Raw genomic sequence first — 22,683 nt, 5'->3', positions numbered from 1 at the left:
TAAAAATTAGCCCAAGGGCGCCTAGGTGGCTCCGTCGGTTAAACGTCCAACTCTTGGTTTTGGCTCAGGTCATGATCTCAGGGGCGTGAGATCGAGCCCTGTGTCAGGCTCCACACAGGGTGTGGAACCTGCCTAAGACTCTCTTCTCCCTCTCCCTCTGCCACCCCTCCTCCCACCTGTTCTCCATCTCTCCCTCTCAAAAAAATTTAAAAATTTGAAAATTAAAAAAATTTAAAAGTCCACAGAGCTTCACTTTTCTAAGACAGCCCACCCAATTCATGCCATTGGCCGCAGCAGCCACAAACTCAGATACTAGGAATTCCATACAGATTAAGCTGCAGTGATAGAAAGCGGACAGGTTCCATGGGACAAGCTAAAAAATTTAAGTTAGAAATTGTCTTCTTGCCCTGTCCTACCTCGTGCACAAGACACAACAATGTCCACTCTGAGAACAGTCCAAATCATGCAGACAGAAATACCAAGACCTGGTTGAAAGGTTGCCTTCCTTCTCTCTGCACAACATGCATCTGGAAGTCACTGGTAAATTTAAATGTTGGCAGCTTATAGTTGGCCTTCATTTGGAATGCCCCGATGTTTAACAATTTAAATTTAAAGCATAAATACTCCTTTACTGATAATGAACAACTATTTAAATGTGGCGTAGTTCCACATGGCCTCTAAATATACTGGGACATTCACGCGGAGATGGTTCTTGCACATCATCTCTACACCCGGCCAACCCAACCTCCCCCACACAACTTGTTGGTACCCATCAGGGATGAATAGGTAGGGATAAAACTAACACATGTAGGAAGAACTTTCCAGTAGATTAAGACCCGTTGTTCTAATGGAAAAGGATTGTGGGAATTATTAAAACTACATTCACTGAAGGACTGGGGGGGGAGAAGCAAACGAGATGGACGGAAACAAGCAGTAGACACTCTCAAAGAAACCATTCGTTCATTTTTTGTTTCTCTTCCTTTCCTAAATGGATTTTCAGGGGTCAGAAGAAACATGAGAAGGAATAAAAGGGAAGAGTGTCATGATGACCCAATCACTGTTCTGAGATAAGGCCAGGACGGCCCAACTGTGGCAAAGAGAAAAGGAAGAAAGGTTGCAACACAATGGCTAAGGGACACGCTGTAGAGAAAGCAAAATAAGAAGGACCACAGGGTAGGGCCTCAGAAGCAGATCACCAAGGAACATTTTTCTAGGTGCTAACTAAATACCCAGCTGCTAGTGGTGCACACCACTCACTCTGACTCAGAGTTAACCCTTACATCTCCATGTCAGAGTCCTCAAAGATACCTCAGTTGCTGGAGAGGCCAGGTATACACCAAAGCTCTAGGGCTTGCCTTGCAATGACCCAGTCCATGTCTGTCTGGGTCCTGGTGTGAGAACTTCTGACCCTCACCAAAAACCCAGAGTTCTTCTTTAAGGTATAAGGAAAGGTATAAGGAACTCAAGGTATAAGGAAAGGTCAGACAGATGACAAGCTCTATCTCTTGGACAATGTGGGTGTGGGGAAGGCCCTCTGGGTTACCTGATCCCATTCCTGCTCAGAAAAGGGGAAAGAGCTCATCATATGCTCAAAAAACTCAGAATAAGGCAAAACTGATGACAAGTCATAGATGCTCTTGATTAAAAACAGCAGCTCCACAATGTGTGTGACAGATGTTAGTTCCTAGGATCGGATCATTCCAGGCAAAAAAGATACAAGTCATCTGCAAACAGATCAGGAATCAAGAACTGAGGAGTCCAGGAAGGAACTTTAGAAAGGCAGACTTGAAAACAGCAACACACTCAAAGAAACATACAAAATATCTACTTATTCTGATATTCTTGTTTGGCTTTTATTTTGAAATGGAGAAAATATATGGGGGGGATGAGATGTGGGGAAAACAGAAGAAATGGGATAATTAATGCGGAAGGGCACGACTGCTAGTCCCACTAGACAAGGTGTCTAAATTCTCACAAATTCATGTCAGGTTTGTGTGGGACTCAGCTGAATGTCCAGAGGGCAGTATAACAAGGTCGTAGGAGTAAGGTCGGTGACTCATAGCCCTGCTACACACGTTCCTCTTCAGCTACCTGGAGTACTCAAAGTGAAAAGAGAAGTGGGTTCGCCGATGAGAAATTAGGGCATGGATACGACAAGACTCAGCAAGGTGACAGGTTCAATCACCGTACAGGAAATCAGTGGATGGCTTCAAAGACTATCTAGGCATTGATTAAGATAATTTGACATCAGATAAAATGATGCCAGCTATTAGGATTTTGACCCTTAGCATGGCAAAGTGTCATTTTCAACTTGCCACCAAGCCAAATCGGAGCACCAGAAGGTATATACTCTTCAGCAAAGCAGTGTGGGATCTGCAATCACTGGCAGGTAGCTAAAACTCATCTCCATGATTGTGGCTCATTCCTACCCGTAAGCACCCATCATCTTCGAAGGTTACCAAAACATTAGGATTCCATGTTTCAAGTAATTGCCAAATGTCTTGCCAGAGTGGTATGACAGCTAGAACAACCACTCCCCGGACAAGAATGAAACCAAAAGCTCCCTGGGTTGACCTTTTGTACCAAGCAGACGTTGATAAATATCACCCATGCAGAAATCTTTGAACTGGTACGTGAGCAAGCAGATCACGTGGGATCTTAGGTGGAACACCTCTCCACAGCAACTATATCATTTAAAATCAAAAGGTGAGGGGGTGCCTGGGTGGCTCAGTTGGTTAAGTGTCCAACTCTTGATTTCGGCTCAGGTCACGGTCTCAGGGTCGTGGGATCGAGCCCCACCTCAAGCTCCACGCTCAGCAGGGAGTCTGAGATTCTCTCTTTCCCTCTCCCTCTGTCCATCCCTCCTCTAAAATAAATAAATGTTTTAAAAAAAATCAAATCAAAACATGAAAAGAATAAGGATTATCTTAAATGAAACAGTTGTGATAATATTTTGAAAATGTGTGCTATTCCTGGAACCTACAAACCCAACACTGCCAAGCCAGGAGTGCACTCTGTTCCTTAAGAATCCCTTGCTAAAAAACCCTCCTAAGGTTAGTATCTGTGAATAAGATATGAAGGGGAGTGTACTGCCAGTCAGTAGCTGACTTCAGGCCAACATGGATCACTGATGTGGAGGACAGGAGAGCGAGGATCACACTCAGATCCCCAAGTGCCCCAGTGGATCCCTGCAAATACACTGTTTTCCCAGCAGAAACAACCAGAAGTCAGTTCTAATACAAAGATGGAAAACCCCAGAAACCTCTGCAGCACCTCAGTGTGCTATGACCCCTTCCTCTGGGCTGCAGGAAATCTCGGGCATTCTTACGTTCCTAAGGTCAAACAAAGATTCCATATCCCACAGAGGCAGGAAGACTTATTTATCCCTGCTACACAGGTTCATCCTCAGCTGCTAGAGCCTTCTAAATAGATCACATACAAAAATGTCCACTGTCTCTGCCTCACAATGCCATCACTAATGAGGTCAAAGCAGAGAGCAACATTAGCCGAAACAGTTTAAAAAAGCCAAGTTATTTGGAATGCTGATCACAGATGCAAAACTGGCTTTCATGTCAAAGAGTAACAAGGAACAAGTGTCTGTTAAATCGATTGTTTTAAATGAAAACATGTTTCTACTAAGGCAGGAAGAAAGCATACTAATTCTTAATCACAAAATCACCCAAGTCTTTAGAATCAATTTAATGAACTCTCAGTTGTATCTTAATCAAATTAATTAACAACAATACCTCCTATTCTCCTGAGGGTATTGAGGCCCAATTAATTCCTAGCTCTACACAGGCTCTGTTACCCATCACCTGAGAATTTGGGAGATCAGTTCCAAAAATACATGGGGTATTTACTACATCATGGGCAGAGCTGCCCTGAGGGCAAAGTTGATGGGACAAGCTGGATATGTCTTGATTAAGGATGGTATCATCTTCTTCCTCTTTACTAATTACATCATCCACATACTAAGGGCACAATCTTAGCACTAACATTTTGCAAGGGCCTAAAGATCATAAACAACAGATCATTACTTCAGTACCCGTGACACTAAAGTGCGATACGAGAGGAAATCTGATGTATAACCAATTTTGGAGGCATGGCCATAAGACCACCACAACAAAAATGACATAAAATGTGGAGAAGGTATATCAAGTATGGGGTGAGATGATCCTCATTTAGAGTGAAGTGTGGTAAGGTTTTTCTCCAAATTACTACATCAGCTGAGATACAGATCCCAGAGCTTTCCTCAGAGTTCATGTCCCAAGAGCTTCCAATATGGGCAGCCGGGGTTACCATCTCCTATCCCTTTACATTGGCCAAAAAAGTGCTATTTTGTCTATATTATTTATTAGGGTCTATATACAATTCTGTTAACTGAAAGAAGCCATGCTGTGAAAACCCCTAGGAGCAAAAGAAACATGTGTATATGAGGAGTTCCAACCCCAACCACACAAGGTACCTGAGTTCAAAACCAAGGCTGACGGAAGGACAGCCCTGCTGCGTCCTTTGGATCTGCCCGCTCCCAGAAGGGCTCCACTTAACGCTTTTCATCTGCAACACCGCAACATTCAAGCAACCTTAAGAAGCATCCAACAGTATGGTTTCACACCATGGCTTCTTTCGGTTCCACCAACCACAGATTTCTTAATTAAGCCACATGATCTAGCCAATCAAGTAAGAGTGGAAGGTGCTGGAATCAAGTCTCAAATCAAAACCAGACAGCCACGACTTCTGCACCCCACAAGTGATCTGGAATATCAAACACTAGCACTGTGGGCTTCTAAAACTCAACGAGATTGCCTAACAAAGCATTCTATACTCACAGAAAGGAGCTTTTCCAATTTAAGGCCACTCCTGTCAACTATCATTCTAGTGCTTTCAGAACAGTGTGCAAGACCAATGTTTAAGGACTAAAATGAACTTCGTGCAAGAAGGCTCACAGTTCCTACCAGAATTATTCAGTAACGGAACTTCTGGTAGAAATGGCAAGGGGTCTGCAGTGGCAGGGAAAATGAGCAACCGTCCTTCGCTGACCCCTGCGTTCCCACACATGCAGCACTGTCCGCATCAAGGAGGCCTCTCTACTGAGCAGATGGAAGCCCCACACTGCTCAGGCAAGGGCGGAGCTGGGGGGGGGCTGCTGATATGGGCAGGCGGAGGACTCTGGTGCTTCCCACCAGGCAGGAGGGTTGACCTACGTTTCAACTCCCAAAGGACACGGAAGGCACGATGCAAATACCACAGAGAGGCAGGAATGCAGGAATCGAGGTCAAGTTATCAGCCTAGGATCAGTCAGGACTCAAATCAATGCAACAGAAGAGTTGCAAGAGTAGAGAAAACACCCTGAGGGTTGAAGGAATAAGACCAATTAGGCCCACGAGCAAGAAAGGGAAAACACCCGAAACCCTTCACTTCGGTCACTCAGGCTGACCTAAGCACCTAACCTCAAATAGCCAGGCCGTCTCCCTGATTAACACAGATGACTTCTTAGGTAGAAGACTGGAAGTTCAGCCGTGAATATCAACCGTGACAACCTCAACATGACACCTTCCCATCCCCAGCTACCTGCCCACCATCCGTTCCACTGGCCCGTTACGTGACAGCTTCACTCCAGGGTCACCCCTCTAAGTAACAATCCCACTGCCTTCCATCTTTAGGGGCATCAATATCACCCCCTTAGATTCCCTCTCCTCTGCATTCTTGTCTACTCCCTGCCGACAAGGCCACAAACAGACACAAGGAGACCTTCAAGAGTCAATCTGTACACGGTCTGTTAGGAAACAACAGGGAAGCTGGTAGTCTAGTGTGGGTACAGGGTTTATGCTGTAGGCAGGGTCAGGTGAAGCACATGCTGTCAGGTCCTGAAGGCTCATTCCTCCCTCTGTCAGCAAGCTGTGTTCATCTTACTGCTCCGTTCCAGCCCACAGGCCTGAGCTCCGGCCTGCAGCCACTCTTCCTAACACTTTACTCCTGCATCCCCAGATTTGCTCTGACGTGCAAATCATCTGTGGACCTGACTCTGCTGGGTGTTTCTCCCAGATCCCAATTTCTCTGACCCTGGCCCAGAAACGTAATCATCATTCAGTGGTTATTCCACTGTCATGCAAAATGGGACCTTAAATAAACGTTAGTTGCAGAGGATGCTGAGCGAAGCCTGATGTTCCCAACCAGAGACCAAGGTCGTCCTTCCTGAGCTTCAGAAGATGCTACGGCAGGAATGGCTTTGCCCTCCACAGCCCCATGATTCATTCAAGCAGTTAGACAAACCAGTCATAACACTCCCTCCCACTCGCAGAAGAGTTAAGACCTGTTTCCCCAGGCGTGTGCAATTAAAACTGAAGGTTCAAAATTTTCCCCATCTTAGGGCCTAATGCAGAACCTCACTGGCAGCTTGAAGAACTGTCCTCAGGCCAAAGGTCATGAAATTGTTGTAAGTACAACTCTTACACATGCTGTGTGTTATCTTGCTGAATCTGATTTATTAGATCTTAACTGGTTTTTAAATTACGTCTTGGAGATCACTGTTTCTGGTAACAAATCATCTTTTCAAGCATTTCTTCTATGTGGCAAAATAAATTTGGGAAAGGGCTCCCTCAAAACTAAAAATGAGGAAGAAAAAGAATAATAAAAACCAGGCTAAAAGCACAGTTCACTTCTGTACAAATACTGCAAGTAAACCTTAGGGATAATGTACTTCCAAGATAAGCTTAATATCTAATCAAGTAATCCTTCCCTGTTAAAGCGCATATTAAAACACTAGTATAACACTACATCAAAAACTAATGATGTAATGTGTGGTGATTAACATAACAACAAAAAATTTAAAAAAAAACTAGTATAGAGGCACTTCAAATGCATTTCTCATTTTACCAACAACAATGGAAAACTCACAGGAGTGTGAACTACTGCCTCCCACTCTTTTAAATCTCTATAGTCCTTATCTCAAAGCTAAACATGGCGGGTGCTTAGTCATCAAACTGTCTACATGGAAAATGTCAAACAGAACTCCTTAACCACACACTGCCCCTGTGTGTGTACTTATCATTCTGGTTCGTGGGCCTTCATGATAAAGGAACAAACTCTCTCAGGTGTGACAAAAGGCTAAGCTTTTTCAGAGACCAACAAGATACACATTTAAAAACTAGGGGCGCCTGGGTGATTCAGTCGGTTAACCTTCTGCCTTTGGCTCGGGTCATGGTCCCAGGGTCTTGGGATCGAGCCCTGCACTGGGCTCCCTTTCCAGTGGGGAGCCTGCTTCTCCCTCTCCCTCTGCCCTTCCCTGCTGCTTGTGCTCTCTCTCCTTCTCAAATAAATAAAATCTTTAAAATAAATAAATAAATAAAAATAGTAGATGTCATCTATCAATCATCAAATTGGTATCAAACTCTAATGTATATTAAGGGAGAAAAACTCTCTTCAAGTATTATATGATGTCATGGAATCCAGTGCTATGCCCCACTGACAAGTTGGTGGATATGTCATATCACCACCCTCCCCATGCTAGACTAACATGCTTGCTCAAGAATTCAAGGTCACAAACGAAGGTTGAAAGTGTCAACGGGTAGGTACAGATGTGACAGTTACCAGTCTGTGGGTCCCATGTCCACCTCAGAAGTACTTCTTAAGAGCTGGGATTTTAAAGGCATTCCACCAGCGCTCTCAAAATGAGTTCAAATTACAAGTGGCAGACAGCAATTCCCTATATTCACTCTTAAATTCCTGCAAAACTCGAGTAAGCATTACACAGTTCCAAATGTTATCAAATTAAGAAAAAATTTTTTCAAGTCACAATGAAGTCCCCCTTCCTTATCTTAAAAACCTACTGACCATGGCTCAAGTCTATCCAGATTACTAAAACAGATTATGATGTTGATCAACATGGTAAAGCAGAGAGCACAGAGTGAAAAAAGCAGTACATAATTATTTAAAAGTTCTTTCCCTAGTATCTTGAAAAAAAAGTTTAGAACTTTAGTTATATAGGCTAGCTCTCCCTTAAGACCTAGCCAAGGAAAAGCAGATGTCACGTGCAGACAGTACATAAGAGCAATACAACACCCATCCAAAGAAATCTAAATAAAGTAACTTTCCACTTACACTGCAGTGGCATAAAATAAAAAGAGAGAAATCATTCCACATTGCAAGAAAAACACTATTTTATTTCAACAGATAATCCAAAGCAGAGGCCTTAGCCTCTGCTTCCTTAGAGGTCCACCAGTTCTGTGCAAAATCTTGTCTATGTATGCGTAATCCTAAGAAAAAAGTCCATGGGTGTCAGCACATTGCAAAAGAACTATGACCAAAAACAAGGTTAAGAACCCGTAAGGAGAATCATAAAATTTTCCCCCCATCATTAATTTCTTATTAGTTTCATATGACCCAGCAAACAGAAATGCTCAACAATGAAGGAGGCAAAAAGAGTCAGAGTAACATTTTGCTCACAATAAAGTTCAGCACAGATAGCATTTCATATTAATGTGATACAAATCCCCTCCCAAAAGTCAATTACGAAACTGAGGCTCCTCCCCTATCCCTAGGTCACTGCGACAAACTCTCCAAATAGGGCACTGACAGGAAGCTGATGAGCTCACACTGTCTGTAGACCCATTCTCAATTGTGTAGAGGCATTACTGGTTCCCCTAAGGATTTTCAGTTGATAAGGGAATGGATATATCTCATTTGTCCTTTTTCTTTTTAAACTGCCGCCCCCGACATTGTCGATTTTCTTTACACACTGCAAACATCTGTTCAACATCTAAACAAACAGGTGAACACATTACAACTACATGGGCCCACAGGCGTCGGGTGGAGACCAATCAGTTCATAACAGGTACCCACATCAGCCTGCCAGGTACAGTCTACGGGCCAATCTCCATTTCTGGCCATTCTTGACTTTTTTTTTTTAAACGAACATATTAAGTGGCATGGCACTCACAGCAAGGACAGAAGGTGACAGCATTATCACAAGGTATGCATTTCGATACAACTTTCAAACCAGGGAACAGGGCAGTACTGAGTGGAGATGACATAAACAAACAGGAGCCGAGCCGGTCAGGACCGAGTAAGGTTGAGGTTAGTGGCAACAGCATGTGCGTGGTTTCCGGGAAACCTTCAGTAAGACTGCTGTTAGCCCTAGCCCCGCACCTTGCCCAACCCAGTGTACTGCCTCTTCTTCCAGCTCCCCGCCTGGCTCAGTGCAGCACTGCCCTGCTCCCAGGGGTGCGGCCGCCCGGCCTGAACTCACCTTGGCAGTGGAAGGGCCTGAAGTTTAAAACACGTTAATGCATCACGGCAAAGGGGCAGAGAACATGCGTGCTTCATACACTCACGGTCCAGAGCAATAGCAAACGTGCCACCAACAAGACAACCTCCCTACAAAACGCCCCCAAAGGATTTGGAGAAACAGTTTTACAAACACAAGCAAGAACAGAACAACAGGGGTATCACTGCACCAAGAAATTGCACCTAATGGAGGAAAGCGCCAAAAAGAAGGATGGGCTTCACCTACTTTAACTGCCATTATTTGCCCACTTGGTTTGTGGACCATTTTGTTGACAGAACCATAAGCTCCTCGTCCAATTTCTCCAAGGTCTTTCAAGTCCTCCGCTGTGAAATCCCAGTGTTGCTCAGGGGAGATCTTCAGTTTTCCTGATGATTCAATGCTGTGTGTTCTCAGTCTCTCTCTGTTAAAATATTGGGAAGCAATTTTTCCACATTTTAAATAGGTTTTGACTTTTTTCTTATAGCTAGCACTGATGAATGCGTGGGAAAATCTGCTTTTCAAGTTGCTAACACAATCTGACCTCCAGGTTTCTGGAGTTTTTTGTTTACATCGTCTTGGTTTTTTACACACTGAACTCATTAAGAAAGGCCTAAACTTAGGAAGTCAATAAACACAGCTTTAATAAGATTCAGAAAACCAAGTTTCCAGTTATCGAAGAGACTAATTACGTAGACCAGTTTTCATTTCCAAATACAAGCTCTTTTTCAAACTTTGCAAAACTGCGTTATCAAGTGCAGAATCCCAGGAGCTACGAACCTCATTTCCAAAAAGTTCTTATCCTACCTTACCCGACATTAATGACCCCAGGCCCTCCATCCTTAGTACAGCTGCTCCTGAACTTTCCTGCACGTTAGAATTACGTGGCGAGGTTCTTAAAATCCAGATGCCCAGGTATCATCTCATAGCAATTAAATCAGAGTATCTGGGAACAGGAGTCAAAAAACAGTATTTTTAAAGATCCCCAGGCGATTCTGGCAAAGTCTGGGAAATAGCACCTTACCATACTGCCCTGTTCCTGCTAATGCCACGCTGAGGTAGGGGGACAGTTAAATGAACGGCAGCTGGATCTAGGAGAAAAACTGTCACATACCAATCAAAACTGAACCCGTCAGCCTAGATAGAGCGATAAGGTGAAAAACAAATGATTCGTGGATAAAAATCTCGTTAACAGATTTTCATTAAATTAAATTCCAACCTGGAGATCAAAGCATTAACTTGTAACCACGCTTTGTAAAAAAGCAAATCCAATGAAAAATGTAAAAACAATCTCATTCTTCTCTCTCTTTCCTCCCGCTCCCCAGACACCAATGTGTAGAAATGAACTGTCTCAAACAAGAGAGTGCAAGATACACGGAGAAAAAGATTCCACTGACGATCATCTACATTTTGTCAATTTCATATTAAATAGACTCTTTAAGATCTGATCCAGTAATACAAGTAAGAAAAATTTACATGCTTGGTTATTTATTTTTCTTCTTCCGAAATTTAGAAATGTTTTCTCAGGCTAGCAGAACTGTTTTTTGCAGCTACTTTTAAGGTTCTCAAAATATTCAGAATTTCAAAATCATTTCCCCAGAATTACTGTATATACTAGTATTAATAATAACCATGATTCAGGGTTATAGTTCAAAGACTTAATACACTTTGTCTAAATAACCACGTAGTGAACCAGCATTCCAAGTGCCAGATTCCCAGATCACAGTAAGTCATAATACCAGCTTTTTTTCACACAAGTTCTTTTCTGTTTACAACATACTTCCACCAGTCGAGCCTAGTGACTAATTTTCTTAGCAATCTTTTTCATGACGTAGAAATATCCTGACACAAAGGAATTCATTTGCAATAATTATTGTTCTATGATCACTGGCATGTAAACACCATCTCTGTGGCTCAGTTTAATCACTGGTAAAATATACAGCACCGGCTAATTGCTGAGGGTAGCTGAAAAAAGTTAGTTTAAATTACGTGCAAATTAGAAGCAACATTTTGGGGCTCCTGGGTGGCTCAGTCAGTTAAGCATCTGCCTTTGGCTCAGGTCATGATCCCAGGGTCCCTGCATCGGGTTCCCCGCTCAGTGGGGAGTCGGCTTCTCCCTCTGCCCCTTCCCCCACTCATCCTGGCACGTGTGCTCTCTCTCAAATAAATAAATAAAATCTTTTAAAAAAATTGGAAGCAACATTTTTACATTATTCACTAATTCACGGGACGTGGCAGACAGGCTCTGAGATGCTCCCCATGAACTGCACTTCCCTGGGTTTCACAGCACTGTGTAAGCTCCTCTCTCTGAGTGGGGACAAGACCTGCACCTGCAACTTGCTTCTAACCAACAGAATATGGCAAAGGATGTCACTCGCATGAATACATTGTGTTTGAATGCATCTGTTGCCAGCATTCCTGAGACATGGGGTACTTCACTATTATATAAACCACAGAATAACAACAGTTACAATATTAACTTTTACTGTAAGATAATTTTTAGAATTATGGAATATCTCTACTAATAGCTCGGTTTACTGTAGTCTACTGTGTAATTTCTGGATGAGGTCTTTTTTTTTTTCAAGTGAACAGGTTGACGGCTAAGGGATGCGAGTTACCTTCTTGGGCTGATGCAAATAGACGCACAACTCTGAATATAGGAAAAGCAGCTGAATTGTAGAGTCTAAGGAGTAAACCACATGATACATGAATTATATCTCAATAAAGCTGCTAAAACAAAAGATGAACAGCACAATGTGGCTATTCCCCAGAGTCCATCTTCTCATTTAACAGAAAACCACAGAAAAACATGCTATGGTTATGCCATCATGAAGGCATGTTCATGGAGTCTCCACTCATATCAGGCTGGCAATCTTTCCTGTGAAACTGAGTCCGAACTCACAGTTATTGCTTTAAGAGTTAGTCCAGCCCTGACGGCTTCCAAAGAAGGACTGGACAGAGATGCGGCACTGTGGTGGCCGCACCTAGAAGCCTGACCTGACCGTTCACCATTACACTAGAGCAGTCAATCACTGAGGCAACTGTACTGAGTGTCCAAGACCTTGGCTGCAATTTTTGATCTCGGAGTGAATGTGTCAAACGGTATTTAAGTTCTACTTCTACTAGCCAGGGTCAAAAACTCCCAGATTTCACTATTAATTTATCTGAAAATCAGTTCAGCTCAACTCCACAAATCTGTTAAGTTAGCTCGAATGCCTCTGCCTCAACAGTAACTAAGTTCAGCCTATGACCTTATATTTATTCTCACGTTCATCCTTCTGAAATGTATATTAAGGGCTCCACATGAGCAATTCTTAACCCAGACATCTCACCATTCCCTCTGCTGGGCTCTATTCAGGAAACAAGCAAGGGACTAAGGTTCCAAGTCTCAATGTCACCCAAATCTCATACAGGAGCACAATCCCCAGCCCCATATCTAACCACGTACACAGAAAAGTCCCTAAGAAAATGGGTGACATTCTCCTCTAGATTTAGGAGTCTTTAATATGAAAACAAGTTAGAGTGGTCTTTGTTGTAACAGGACTTGTAATTAGACTATCATATGATACACATTCCAGTAAAAAAGTTAGCTATACACCTATATTTTTTAATGCGTACAGATCACAGACCTGGTTGAAAGGGCACCTCTGTTGAACACAGTATTTCCAAGAGTAGCATTTGGGGACAGACATTACCACCAAGGAAGCTGTTCAGATACAGACTGATGTCACCATTAAAATATTTTCTCCCATATAATGGTAAGTAGAACTTTAGTGGCAATTACAAACTTTGGTGAAATCTACAGACACCAACACGAAGGATTAAAACCTAACAAAACCCAAGCACAAAAAACTTTATTAATTGATTCGAATCAAATTTGGAAAATCAATTCATGGACATGCTGCATCTTACTACCAGATTCGCTGATTAACGTAAACAGGCTGGGTCCGTGTCCCCTGTGGTTAGTATGTTCACGTTCCTTTTCCAAAGACTCTATTCCCTGGCTTTGTAAAGGGATGCCACATGAATGACTGAAAAAAAATTAAAGATTTTAGGGCTTACCTCTCCCAATTGTTTAAGGGAACACTCCCCCCCCCAACCCCATGCTTCATCTTTCCATGGAGAGGGATCGGGCCTCTCACCTGAGCCCTACTGACTGACCAGTGAATATGGAAGAAAAAACTGAACCCACTCCGTTCAATTCCTCCCTTTTAAAGCCAGCCTTCCTACAGAGACAGTACATATGCTCTGGCTGTCCCTTATAAGAGGCTGCACTCAAGGGATGGGTAAGTCTAATTATGTATGTGAGGCCAGGAGGAGTTAGCGAACTATTCTGGCCTCAAAGAACTATTCTGGCCTCAAACGCAGAGCTACATTTCCAATTTTATCAAGAAAGCCTGGGTGACTCAGATGGTTAAGCATCTGCCTTTGGGTCAGGTCATGATCCCGGGGTCCTGGGATCGAGCCCCACGTCAGGCTCCCTGCTCGGTGGAGAGCCTGCTTCTCCCTCTCCTACCCGCTCATGCTCTCTCTCTCTCTCTAATAAACAAATAAAGTCTTTAAAAAAAAATACGCTAAATCTTGGGGCGCCCAGGTGGCTCAGTTGGTTAAGCATCTGACTCTTGGTTTCGGCTCAGGCTCAGGTCATGATCTCAGGTCATGAGATCGAGCCCTGCTTCAGGCTCCACCTCAGGCGGGGAGTCTGCTTGGTATTCTCTCCCTCTCCCCCCGCTCTGTCCCTTCCCCTCCCCAGCACACAGGTGAGCTCGCTCTCTCTCAAATAAATAAATAAATTCTTAAAAAAAAAAAAAGAATATGATAAATCTTATAATCTCCCTATGTCTGGCTCCTGCATCTCTCCCAATTGGTGCCAAACACAAATGGAAAGGAGACTTTTTCATTTTTAACTAGACTTCCATATAACCAAAACCCAAAACTTTTGAAGATGTTAACAAAGTATTGGATAGTAAGAAAACGAAATGCAAGCATGCAATTCCTAGAGTTCGGAGAGAATGAACGATTTCCATGTGACCTAAGAGCTTCCAGGAGCCAAGAGTTTCAGAGCTCTGCAACTGAACCTATAGCCTACAACCAACTCCCTTTAGCCCCGTTGCAGAATTTCACAGAAGCACAAAAGACAAATATTTTTGGTGACCTGAGTTATACCTGTGGCTTCAAAGTCCCGGTTTATTCCACTTCTAGAAAAAGTTCACCAAGAGTCTCAAGGGCAACAAGGAGATTATGTGCAGTCTGCTGATGGCGATTTCTGTCCTAAGATACAAGTTCTGTCCTAAACTAAATAGCAGGCCTAGAGGAAAAAAAAAATATATGAACAGCAGAAAACACACTCAGGAAGAAGACCGGGAAAAAGGAAAAACCAGCGGCAATTTAAAACTGCCTTTGGCTACACTCTTAAGGAGAAAAAAGGTTTCCTGACTTCTCCTTGGGATATCACTTTCTTGAGAAGAGGGGCTGTGTTTTATCAGCAATAACTTCTAAATCGCTCTCCCTTTCCCAGTTCTCTGTGGATAATCTTATACAGACTATCCTGAGCTGCTTTCAGTGAATACTCCATAGGGTTCCAACTTCAAGCACCTGATGATCCAGCAGGGGAACTGAGCCAGCTGCCACCCAACACCCATCCTCTTCTTGATAGGGTCTTCCTTTGCTGGGGCAGCAATACACCCAGCTAACACGCTACACTTCCCAACTGCTATGGAATGAATTGCACCTGAGCCCTCCCCCGTCCCGCCAAAATTCATGTCAAAGCCTTAACCCCCGGTGTGACTGAATTGCAGACAGGGCCTATAAGGAGGTAATTACGGTTAAATGAGGTCATAAGGATGGAGCCCTGGTCTGATGTAGGATTAGCGTCCTTGTAAGAAGGACACCACACAGCTGTTCCCAGTGGAGTCTCTCCCCCACCCACATACTTATACCAAGGTCACGTGAGCACCTAGCAAGACGGAGGCCAAGAGAAGAAGCCTCAGAATGAAACCCACCTTGTCAGCACCCTGATCCTCCCAGCCTCCAGAACCACTGGAAACAAATTTCTGATGTTTAAGCCACCCAATGTGTAGTATTTTGTTGTGATGGCCCAAGCAGACAAAGAAGTCAAACTTCCTTGTAGTTAGAAGCAGTAATAAAATGGAGTATTTAAAAGGAGCTGACTCAGTCGGAAGGTCTTTTTTTTTTTTCTTTCCCCCCTTCTCCTTGTCGCCTGGAGTTCCAGCCACCCTCAAGGCCCCTGAGAAGGGAACTCATGTACTGAGAATGAGGGAGCAAGAAATTAAAGCTCTCTAGACTCTGATGACCGTGAAGCCGTTATACCACCCCTAGACCTGCCTATCTGCAGACCGCATCCCCAGAAAGAAAGAAACTCTTATTTAAGCCATCATTTGTCTTCAGGTTGTTTATATGCAAACTGACTTTTTTCCAGTTAATAGAGCCCCTAACACTATTTTATTTCCCAGGGACTGTCATAGAAGGAGGTATCCAGCATCTGGAAGTGGTGGGGAGGGAGGGAAGAGGCCACAGGCCACAGGCTGGTCATCACGATGACTGGGAAGTGCTACGAGCGTTTAGTGGCTGATGACCAATGATGCTGACTCGCTTCAGACCCACAGGCCAGTTACAAACAGGACAAAAACACTTCCTGAATAAAATCCTTAGCCTTGGTGTCTCTGATTTCTTACAGCTCACCTAAATCCCATACCTAATCTTTTGTGTTCCCAGAGACCAGCAGTTCCATACTTAGGGCAAACAACACACACACACACACACACACACACACACACACAGAAACAATGGACACAGATGCTATGGGCGTTGCAAATAAGTGGAATAGGTGTGTTTCTTACAAAACATGCAAAATGATGGGTAGAATGTTCGAATCTATGCAATACAGACCTTATTAAAACACAATTCGATATACAGAAATTACTTTTTGAAATCAGGGAATTATCTTGTTACATGAAAACCCAAAAACTGTAATTTCTGAGCCCACGTGTTTGCACAGAAGTCCTCTGTGTACCTTCTTTGATGGCCAATCCTCCAGGTAGAAACGACCGACTTGTCTAGTTACTACTTAGCAAACACTGACTCGTCACCACTGTTTTAGCTATCATCCTTTCACTGACCCAGACTGATTTATTAATTTCTGAAATCCGACAATTCCCCCCAAAAACAAGAAGTTGTGACATAATGTTCAGAGCACTCATCAGCCTGGGCACCAAGAAAAGCTTTATTTCTATCTGAAGTGTCTAATGCAGCGGCCCGGGGCTTTGCGCATAGGTACGTCGACCTGTGTTCCGAAGAATCACACTCGGCACAGCCCAGGTTACCTGGGCTAGCTCTAGCCACACCCTCCACCCGCCACCCTCTGCTAAATCCAGTGTTCTGCTGTGCCAATCCAGCAGCAGGACAAGTACGCAAACCTCTTTTTCCCACCCGACCATGTCATCCTAAATCCCTCCTAATGCCACACAGGTAAAAGATAAAGGAAAAACGGAAAACTCAATCACAATGCAGAGCAAACCACTCTCAACAATTTAGCGTACACCCTTTGTATCTTTCTGTACTATGTGGTGAGGATACAAAATGAGATCTCACACCTATTGCTTGATAGACTTCACTTTGTATGTTTTTGACCTTTTAGCCATGACCTGGTCCACGTGGTTACTGCTGTGAGGCTCGGCCAGTCAGCCCCGAGTCAGCGGCACCACCAGCGAGTGCCCATGGAGCCCTGGCCACAGCACCCTTTCCCTCATGCCAGCCTGAAAGGTGAGAAGGGTGACATCACTCTTTTAAGCTGCATTACGATTTCTTACCCTTAGAGTCGGATATTTTTTGCCATCTGGTGAACAAGCTTTTCCCTTCGTTGGTTAACTGCCTGAGGGAACGACCCTGAGCCCCTTACCCAGAGTCTGTTTTGCTGTTGCTCCTTCTGACAGGAGGCATTTATTAACCTACAGATCAACTCTTGGTCCTGCATTGTAAATATTTCTCCAGGGCGCTGTCTACTTCCCCATTCTATTTATGTATTTATACATGTAAAAAATTCAGGGAGCGCCTGGGCGGCTCAGTTGGTTGAGCGTCAGACTCTTGATTTTGGCTCAGGTCATGATCTCAGGGTCATGAGATCGAGCCCCGCATCGGGCGTGCGCCCAGAGTCTGCTTGAGATTCTCTCTCTCCCTCTGCCCCTTACCCGCCCCCGCCCCGCACGCACACATGCAGCGCGCTCTCTCTCCGAAATAAAATCTTCTTTAAAAAATTCAGAAATGTGTATATGCTTTCAAATCCATCACTCCATTCCATTCTTTTCCTCTGCTGCCACGCAGTACCATTTACGTTCACTTCCGCGTGCAGTGTGGGCTTCATTTCACCACAGCATTTTCAGCTTTCCCACAACGGCGTCTTTTCTCTTCTATCACCCTATCAGCAGTCCTGTTGCCCATTTATCCACATTTGCTCTCTCCTCGAGACTTGCCAATCCTTTCTTTATAAATACCGTGATGTCTTCTACTCTATTAGGAAAGCTGCAAAATATCATATTCAGAGATGCTCTTTCTCAAAGTCATGCAGATGTGGCTCCCAAGCTCCCTAACTCCTACTCCTATCTCACAAGGAGGACCCGTGTGGCACTCGTGCCGGGGCTACTGCAGAGCATCAGCACGCAGACTTACTCTCACCTGAAACAGCCACAGAAAACAGACAAAACATGAGACGGTCTTGGAGACACTGGACAACAGACAACAAAGGGGCAGTGAACACCGACAGACAGGAAATACACAAGGTGAGCCCTCTAACTGCCCCCGGCTTCCTGTCTGGAAGGGCTCACAGACTGTGATGGCGGTCAGGGGACCCTGGCAGTACTCCTGTGTTGAGGAGATGGATCTGGGCACCTGAGGAGACCAAGGTCGCTAGAGTCCGAGAGGCAGAGTACGGATGAGAGGGAGCTGCAGAGAAAGAGAACCCCACAAATACCCTTGGTCAGCACACCCTTACAACGAACCTACACAAGCCTGGGGGAAGAACCATCCAAAAGGATTAGAGGGGAAAATACCCAGGCTCAGAACACCCACCAAAGCTCAAATGCAAGACCCGAAGGATCCAACTATTTCCAAGTAACTTAACTGAAGAGCAAAGCTTTAAAATATTTATAAGAATGCAAAAACGGGGGCACCTGGGTGGCTCAGTCAGTTAAGCTTCTGCCTTTGGCTCAGGTCACGATCTCAGGGTCCTGGGATCGAGCCACACGTCAGGCTCCCTGCTTAGTGAGGAGTCTGCTTCCCCCTCTCCCTCTGCCCCTCCCCCTGCCCATGTTCTCTCTCTCTCAAAAAAAATAAATAAATAAAAATCTTAAAAAAAAAAAAAGAATGCAAAAACATCCAGCACCCGACGTCTGACCTGCAATCTAAAACTCACCCAGTATGCAGAGAAGCAAAATAACACGACCCAAACTGAAGAGAAAAATCACTCAGTTCTGATTCAGAAACGACAGGGATGCTAGAATTAGTAGACAACGACATTGAAACTGTGTTGATTACTGTATTCTGAGTGTTCGAGAAACTAAAGGACAGAGAGAATACGTTAAACAAACATGGACTATGCAAAAAAGAACCAAGTCAAACATCTAGATAGAAAAGCTACAGCAGGGTAGGAGGAATCTTCGGGGTGATGGGTATGTTCACGATCTTGCCTGTAGTGATGGTTTCACAGGTGTGTGTACATCAAAATTTAGCAAACTGTACACTTCAACTATCCAGTTTATTGTATGTTAATTATACCTCAATAAAATTGATAGGAAAGAGAAAAAAGAAAGAGATTGTCTTTCTCCCTCTTTTGTGTGAAAGGGATTTATTGGTCTATCATGTGTCTCTAGTTCAAACCATGTCCGTAGTTCTAGGCCCTCAGGGCTCAGCCTATTACCAATCAGAGCACACCCTGCTCCAAAGGCAAATTCTCCTCTCCTGATCTCCTTGTTCTCAAATACTGTACTCTTCAACTGACAGTAGCAAATATAATACAATCCTGTCTACTGCGCCACTACGACCCTTCTCTGTCCACCCACGACACTACTCAGAATGATCACCCTGCCCAAATACAATGTTCCTGCATCCATCTCGCCTCCCTCCTCCCACCCCTCCCCATGGCTATTTTCCGGTAGTTACCAGTGAGCGGGGAGGGCAGGGAAGGGGCAAAGGCGCTCTGTCTTTGAAACATTTGAAAGCCCCTGTTCAGAAGAGGCCACCTTTCCTCCCGCAGTCTGCAGAAATGCTATTAAGAGAGGAGCCTGGGTGGCTCAGTTGGTTAAGCAGCTGCCTCCGGCTCAGGTCATGATCCCAGGGTCCTGGAATCGAGCCCCGCATCGGGCTCCTTGCTCCGCGGAGAGCCTGCTTCTCCCGCTCCCTCTGCCTGCCGCTCCCCCTGCTTGTGCTCTCTCACTCTCTCTCTCTCTCTCTGTGTCAAATAAATAAAAATAAATAAAATCTTAAAAAAAAAGAAAGAAATGCTATTAAGAGAAACCCTCTATAAATTTTTCTTTATTCCTACAGAGATCCTATATATAGAGTTTAGGATCAAATTGTCTTAATTTTCTGTGTTTCATATATTCATCCTTGTTTCTTAATAAATATTTTAGCAAGATGCTGCTACTCCTACATCATTTTGCACTATAAATCTGAAATTGCTTTTACAAAGTCAGAACTTTAGTCCCTGAAGCAAATAAGAAGCAAGAGTCTTAACTACTTTTCAATCCCAACGTGAAGCTACATGAATTGTCTTTTAAACACCTAACTATGAAACATTCTGAAGCTTACTTTTATTATTCTGGGCTGAGGGGGGAGACATTTATCCAAACAAGTCAGTGAGAAAAAAAGATTTTATAGAAATAAACTTTATTAACAGACACATTTAGGAACACATGCTATTTTATGTAATATACCTACTTGAAACTGAGGGTATTTTTGAACCTCTTACAGTGCTTAAGTTTTAGCTTGGATGAACTATGATCAAACCAGCTTAATTTAATACCAGTCTATGCTTTAAACCTTAACTCGTTCTATTTCCTTATGTGTACTCTAGATGACAAGAGAAAAATACAAAGTTAAAATCTAACTGCAGTTGAATTTGAATTTTTCTGCGAAGCTATCTAAGCTAAAGCATGCAATTCAAAATGTGTGGTAGTTAATGAGCAAAATAGTCTGTGAAAGGGAAAAAGAAGAAAACTTTCATCCTCACAGCTTCTGGACCTTTCAATTTGGTGTCCAAAATACACACTGTCAGAGACTAACAGAATGCGATCAGAAAGGAAATAAAGATTTCATCTAGTCTTGTCCTTCAGGAAACTCTGCCTGAAAACCCTGGATTGGGCCTAATGTTCCTCCTAGGGACCCACAGATGCTGAAATGAAGAAACACCCAGTCCATGGCAAATTCCTGATCTACAGTCCCAGCAACACGTTTTGTTTGTTTTAATGTATACTAGGCTAGTCTGGTACTGCGTATTCTTGGTGAACCCTAATGTGGATCCACTTCTAACCATTTTGCTTAACTCTTCTGATAGTTATCTCCACAGAGTCTAACTCAGAGGTTTCCTTTTAAGGGACACAGGTGAGGATAAGGGCAATAGGCCAGGGTCCCTCAGACGACGGAATAAAGAGGGTTTTCCCTGCAGGTCCGGCATCCATGCTGGAACCCCTTGTCTTCTACTATATTCTTCACCGCGGGTGTGTATCACTTCTTAAACATTCCCAAATACGCCCAGGTGTGCTAAAGGAAGCAGCCCAGGGAAGCAAGGACAGACGTCTACTCCTGTCACCACAGCGTCCGAAGACGCTCCACTCATGGGAGGAGAACACCACGGACGCCTCCTGCCCCCTCCCACCACGACACAGACCCCCGCACCCAGAGTCAAGGCTCAGACTCACAGCCCTGTGGACCGCCGCGTACGTCCTACACTGGCACTCCTCCGCAGCTCACGAAGTCTACTTACTCTGCACCACACCAACACTCCCCACTGTCGTAATCGGGACAAAAGTCTAACTCCTCAGAACTCTGATTCTGTTGATGCCAACTGTCTTTCAATGGAATGCCAAATCCACTGTGTTGGTTTGGGGGGTGGGAGCCAAGGAGAGACTGGTATGAAGCATCAGACCCTGGCCTTGCTCAGTTTCCCGCGAAGACTTTGGTACTTTTTCTCCTGTGCTGTTCTAGGACTACCTCTACCCTGCTACCCGGGTTTGCATCCCAGAGGCTGTCTGCTCTGATTTTAACTGTGCCTGTCCCACTCTGTCCTTGAAGAGCAAGTGTGACATCCTCTCCAGCAGGCCAAGTCTACTGCAGAGCATATGCTCCACAGATTTCCAAAGGACACTTGCCAGGAGCTAGCTAGCTACTCTTGACACAGAATATGGTCCGAGAAGCCAAAACCCAGTCCTTCAATACCACGTGCACTGGGCCAAACTGGGATCCATCCGCCCCCAACAACAGATTTGTCCATTTGCAATCTCAGAAGGTGACCTTATCTTTACAGGTATCATTAAGATAAGGATCTTGAGAAAAGGTCATCCTGGATTTGGGCAGACCCTAAATATAATGGCAAGCATCCCGGTAAGAGACAAAAAAAGAAGACAGAGACACAGGGAGACACAGGGAGACACAGGGAGACAGGGAAGAATGCCAGGCAAGGACAGAGGAAGCGACAGGGGTTGTGGTAAGAGGCATGCTACCACAAGCCAAGGAACACTAGAGCTGGAGGAGGGAAGGAAGGATCGTCCTTGGAGCCTTTGGAAGAAGCATCACCCTGCCAACACCCTGACTTTGGACTTCTGGTTTCTGAAACTGCAAGAGAATACATTTCTGTTGTTTTAAGCCACCAGATCTGTGATAATTTGTTACAGTAGCTGCAGGAATCCAATACACCATCTAAACCACGAGTCACCAAACTTTTTCTGTAAAGAAACAGATAGTAAGTATTTTAGGCTCCAGTCTCTGTAGCAACTACACACCCAAACAGGTGTGGCTATGTTCCAATAAAACTTTATTTACAAAAACTAGCTGCAGGCCACATTTGGCCCCTGAGCTGTAGTTTGTGTCCGTGATCTAAGTGACACCTATCGTTAAAATGATCTGTATTGTACCTATTCGTTTTTTGTACCCTTCCTCTTTCAAATTTACAATTATGCTCCAGTCTTAAATCTGGATAAGAGATAAGAAACGCCAGTCATGTACCCAAATCTTACAGTTTTATATCTAGAATTAATCTCGAGATACATTTCTGGCTTTTTCTTAATCCCCAACACCCCCCCCCCAAAAACACACACAAATCAACAGGCAGTGGAGGCAGGGGTCTGATAACCCATCCGTGGCTCTCTCACCTCACAGGTAAATCAACTAGCTCGAAGCCTTAGCCACCCCTC

At 44.1% G+C, this 22,683-nt stretch overlaps 1 protein-coding gene across 4 annotated transcripts in view; it reads right to left on the bottom strand.

Moving 5' to 3' along the window:
• MAP2K4 (mitogen-activated protein kinase kinase 4) overlaps nucleotides 1-22,683 on the bottom strand; it is a 135,381-nt gene that overhangs the window by 56,069 nt on the left and 56,629 nt on the right. For all 4 annotated transcript variants that reach the window (XM_027626621.2, XM_027626619.2, XM_027626620.2 and 1 more), the window contains one exon: nucleotides 9,512-9,686. In XM_027626621.2, coding sequence (XP_027482422.1) covers nucleotides 9,512-9,686 — 175 coding nt within the window. The remainder of the gene's footprint in view (nucleotides 1-9,511; nucleotides 9,687-22,683) is intronic.

Source organism: Zalophus californianus, chromosome 16 (genome assembly GCF_009762305.2).
Source record: "Zalophus californianus isolate mZalCal1 chromosome 16, mZalCal1.pri.v2, whole genome shotgun sequence".
NCBI classification, from domain to species: Eukaryota; Metazoa; Chordata; class Mammalia; order Carnivora; family Otariidae; genus Zalophus; species Zalophus californianus.
Note: the sequence above shows the minus strand (reverse complement) of the source record. Positions and strands in the feature narration are given on the sequence as shown.